The sequence below is a fragment of the Oryzias latipes genome, chromosome 3, assembly GCF_002234675.1.
Source record: "Oryzias latipes chromosome 3, ASM223467v1".
Taxonomy (NCBI): Eukaryota; Metazoa; Chordata; class Actinopteri; order Beloniformes; family Adrianichthyidae; genus Oryzias; species Oryzias latipes.
Window position 1 is genome coordinate 14506207 of NC_019861.2, and position 4719 is coordinate 14510925.

The window sequence follows — 4719 nt, forward strand, 5'->3', positions numbered from 1 at the left end:
TTCCAAATAATATATTTTCTAAATGTACTTTACCATTTGGTTGAGCAGGTAGTTTGAGGGTTAATTCAGTTCATATTAGTCAGCTGGAAATGCCCGTTATAGAATACAAAGTACTTTAATTCAAACCAACTCAAAACTGTCTGTAAATATCAGCATAAATAAAAAGGGATTAAAAAATGATATTCCAATTTTAAAGAACGTACTATTATTGACTGGTGGGCAAAGTGAAGAGACAGGAAACCAACATTTTCATACACATATTTATTTTATATAAAACAAAGTCCAGGGTTGTTCATATTAACAGTTGCACCGCTGCCGTCACTGGAAAACGACGGTATCCAACATGGCAGCTAGGCACTGAACGATGTTGGATGTCATTAAAACATCTACATGCTCCTCCAAGTGTCTCTTGGGATCCTGTGAAACAGACAACATCATAATGAATGTGATCATGAAGAGGATTCTGCTGCTACTAAACTCTTCATCGATCTCCACCTTAAACCCATGCACTCACACAAACAGGACACATTCAAGTGATTTGATGCGTTATTGCTCCGCTTATGCAGCCTGATCTCTCTGACCCTGTTGCATGAGCATCATGGACTGAGTAGAAATATTCATCTATTCATAGGATAACCAATACTTGATGTACCTGCTTTCCCACATTCTTGATTGCCAGCTGCTCAGGAGTCATTTTGTCCTCCTCTTCAACAGCCTGGAAAGAAAAGGTGACAAAGTTGGTGTCAGGAAGCATCATGAACAGGAAGCATGGTGTGGAGCTGCTGCTACTGAGTGCTGTTTGGAGCTGCTGGCTGTCCATGAAGCAAAATGGGATGAGATTGGACAACAGCAAAGAGGCCTGCATTTCAACACATTGTTAATATGACACAGTTTGTGGAAAAAAGCCACAAGCTCCCTGCTCTGCTCCATTCTGATGCATCCATTTGTAGCCAAATAGATCCATGAACATCTTTGTTTTTCTCAAGTGAGCTGACATCTGGATCAAAGCTGTGCGGCTGCATAGCTCCAATATTGTTCCTCATTTTGTTCCACCGGTCATGTTAGTTGTGAGGGGCTGTAAGCTAGCAGGAGAGCGTGTAAACAGATGCGTTTTACTCCACGCCAGTCACACTCACAACTCTGAGGTGAATTTCTAATGAACTCCTGCCGCCCTGAAGAAAATATATCCTAGAAAACGACTCAGGTTTTATGAATTTGGCTAAAAACGGCAGAGTCATAAGAAGAAAGACCACTGGAAACGCTTTTACAACAAATCAAAAGATGATCAGAGTGGGACTTGAGACAACATTTTGTTGAACTCTTTTTACACTCAAAGTATTTTTAACCTCCCATTAAGGCCAATTCTACCTGAATAAAAAAACTACGTCTCTGGAAAAACTCCTTCTGGGTTTGTGAGTTAGCTAAAGTTTGAAGCTGTACCTTGTTGTAGTTCTTGGCCAGCTCCAGCATTTCTTTGACGATGGTCTCATTGAGCTTGCAGTGCTCGCTGTAGTCCTGCAGAGTCAAACCCTCCATCCAGCTTTTCTTGTGAAGGTTCAGCAACATCTGAGCACAAGAAAAAGCTATTACAGATGCTGCTCTACAAAAACTACCAATAGTGGCTGCATTATGAATCCGACTCAGACCTTTTGCTCCAGCTCGTTTTTCCTGTAATTGATGGTGATGGAATAGTAGTGTCTGTTTAGTCCATGAATCAGAGCCTGAAATACAGGAAATGCTAAGCTCAGACACAGAGACTTTGGGGAGATTTCCGTCAGAAACTTTTATTTCCTTCTTGTTCTTATGAAGGAAAAGTAAAACAACAGATGTTAAGAAACTACAACTTAGACTACAATGAATCTTTTTTTATACCAAGAGGATTTTAGGGAAAACAAGCTTAAAATATTCAACAAAACTAATAATCTAGCACTAAATCTGAAGCACAGACGTCCTGATGAAACACTGCATAACCTGGCAGTAGGTGAAAACTAAATGATTGTATTAAAATGTAGTATTTAGAAGCAGCTGTGCTAAATTTAGAAAACTTGGAAAGAAATCTTTTTTTTTTTGGAGAGTCTGTCTTTCTATCTATCAGATTAAAAGAAAAGTTTGAAAAAGAGCATATTTGTGGTGTAAAAAATACAATGGCCGCTCTGCAGAAACTATATCCTAGAAAACCACACAGATTTTGGCTAAAAATGGCATAATCATAGTTAAAAGACCTCTGGGATCAAAATGTGATCGGAGTGCAAGTATTCATATAAGAAAAAGCTTCTTGGATGAGCAGCAAAACAAATACAAATATCACTTACTTTACTTCCATTGGTTTAAAAACAACTTGTTCCTTTTTAAAGTGAGTAATGTGTCAACATGCGAACGAAGGACTTTGCCAGTTGTTTACATTTCTTGAATTAGCCAAAAAGTAAATTCCATATTAGTAAATCAGTGAAGATGACTTTACCTGGATTGAAGGCTTGTTCAGATGACCTAAGTTGGAGGTGGTTTGTCTTGGTTCATGACCCAGCACCATCATGTTGGCATTTATCAATCTGAAGGCATCAATGACAACCTGTAAAATTAAAGAAAGGTAGAAAGAAAGTGAGAAACACATTCCTGAATGAAGCATGTGTGATTCAAGTTTATGAGAGTCCAGTTCCGCCCACCTTTCCTTTGACGCTTTGAATTGGATCAACCACCACTGCAACTGCTCGCTCTGACAGGGCCTCAAAACTCTGCTGAGTGTTGATGTCCACACCTGACAACCAACAGCCGAACCCGGGGTGACTGTGGTACCACCCCACGACCATCTCAGGTCTGTCGTGTTTAAAAAGATAACAGAGGTAATACCATTAGAAGGTCATTTCTTGATCAAAATCCATATTCTTTAACAATTTGGAGTCACCGATGGAGGATTTGGCAGCTTCTCATACCTGCCAGTCTGCTTCAGCATGTCCAACATCTTAGCCTGGAACACTGGATCCACAGCTTCAACACTAACTCCCTGAGAAAAATCATTCAATTGTTAAAAATGATCAACTTATAAACCAACCTTTCCAAATCTAAAAAAACAATACTAGTCTAATGCTCCCCAATAATGCATGCTGTACCATGAGACGTAATGAATGGTACTTTCTAGACATAGGCATAAATATGGTATAATCTTGGCATTGTGGTGAATACATACTGTTCCTGACTGGGGCATGGCAAACACATCAATCACTCGCACTGTATAGTCGTCCACAAATTCTCCCAGCATCAGTCCCATGACTTCCATTGGCACACCTGCTCGCCCGTGCTTCAACATCTAATCAGAAGCAAAACATCATGAGATGTTGGAAGCCATCACAGATTTCAGACTGATGGTGAGAGTGTTCACCTTCAGCAGGGCCAAAGAGGAGATGTACACCTGCTCTGCTGTGTCTACAGCAGGTGCATCTGTTGGGGGGCCCTAAAAAAAAAAAAAAAATACAAAGTATGCAGAGGATTTCAGTTACAGCCACCAAAAATCAAGCTGAAGGTCATTTGAATTTGCTGCAAAGATTTTAGTAGTTTTCTTTATATGGAGACAGTTTAGGTCTGAACGTACCTGACCGAGTCCTGGCATTCCACCTCCGAGCCTCAGCAGCCTGTCCATCTTTGAGATCTAAAAACATAACACAAATTCATATCCTTCTTTAAATCCACAGTCTTACTAACAAAAACAGACATGATTTCCATACAAATCCCTATTCTCTAGTAATTTAGTAAGAAAAACCCTTAGATGTCTTCCATTTTTAAAGCATTTCAATACAAAAACGTTTTGATTCTTTTGCTGGTAATCTGGACATGATTATGTTACGTTCATTTATGTTAACAACAACAAAAAGAATTCATTGTGGAACTACACAAAAAAAATATTATTAAATTCGAATCGTTACTTTAGGATGTAAAGGAAATCTATTCAACTCAGCACCACACAACAAGTAATTTCGTTGACAAAAACAGGGCTACGTACACTACATTACCACAACTTCAATAGAAAACACATAAAATGCAAACACTTAACTAAATTAGACTTAAATGTATAAGCAAAACCAAACATTAAGTGTTCGTTTTACAGTTTTATCACTGCTGCTTGGCTGCCAAACCTAGCTTCAGGCGCTAGCAGGCTAATACCAACTTAGCCTACCGCATTTGGCAAAACAAACTAGCATGCAGTTCTACAATTAACCTGAAAGTTTGTAAGATTAGATTTACGTATTTGATTAAAATCTGTTTAAACTAACCTGTTACCAAATCCCTCAGGAGCTTAGATAGGTTTGTTTTTGTGTAGAGTCGGTACAAGCAAACAAGCTACAATGAATCAGCCAGAACGAGTGTCTTCTTCTACGCTAAAAGAAAAAACTATTTCCGGTACAATGACGTCTGCTGCACACTATCTGCAGTTACAGTATTTGGCCAGCAGATGACGCCAGAGTCACATCCAACTAGGATATAAAATGTGATTTATTTATTGACAACCTTTATGCATTCATACATTTCAAACTCTTGGTTTGAATCCAATAATTTATGAAAAAAACGCTAAGTAAGAAAAGTGGTAACATCGATATTAATATAAATAATTTTGACATCTGCTATTAATTTATTTGGTTAGTACTTCAATTTTTTGTTTTGTTTAAAATACTTTTTTTCCCAAAGAAAAGCAGCTTCTTCATTAAGAAAGACAAATATAACACTCAG

General features: G+C 38.3%; 1 protein-coding gene across 1 annotated transcript; it reads right to left on the reverse strand.

The window, feature by feature from the left end:
* Positions 1 to 246: 246 nt before the first annotated feature.
* psmd14 (proteasome 26S subunit, non-ATPase 14) lies at positions 247 to 4391 on the reverse strand. Its single transcript, XM_004067088.3, has 11 exons — positions 4266 to 4391; positions 3587 to 3643; positions 3377 to 3448; positions 3185 to 3304; positions 2931 to 3001; positions 2664 to 2814; positions 2462 to 2569; positions 1647 to 1721; positions 1441 to 1566; positions 653 to 715; positions 247 to 417 (listed from the first exon to the last, which is right to left on the reverse strand). Exons 2-11 carry the CDS (start codon positions 3632 to 3634, stop codon positions 319 to 321), a joined length of 933 nt encoding a protein of 310 aa, XP_004067136.1. The 5' UTR covers positions 3635 to 3643; positions 4266 to 4391; the 3' UTR covers positions 247 to 318.
* Positions 4392 to 4719: the final 328 nt, after the last annotated feature.

What these genes read in the sequence shown, in the direction of transcription:
- psmd14 (XM_004067088.3), bottom strand. Translation starts at nt 3,634, where the DNA reads ATGGACAGGCTGCTGAGGCTCGGAGGTGGAATGCCAGGACTCGGTCAG. An exon ending in AAAACGAGCTGGAGCAAAAG is followed by an intron (nt 1,567 to 1,646) that starts GTCTGAGTCGGA and finishes TCTTGTGCTCAG; the next exon opens with ATGTTGCTGAACCTTCACAA. An exon ending in TGGCCAAGAACTACAACAAG is followed by an intron (nt 716 to 1,440) that starts GTACAGCTTCAA and finishes TTTTCTTTCCAG; the next exon opens with GCTGTTGAAGAGGAGGACAA.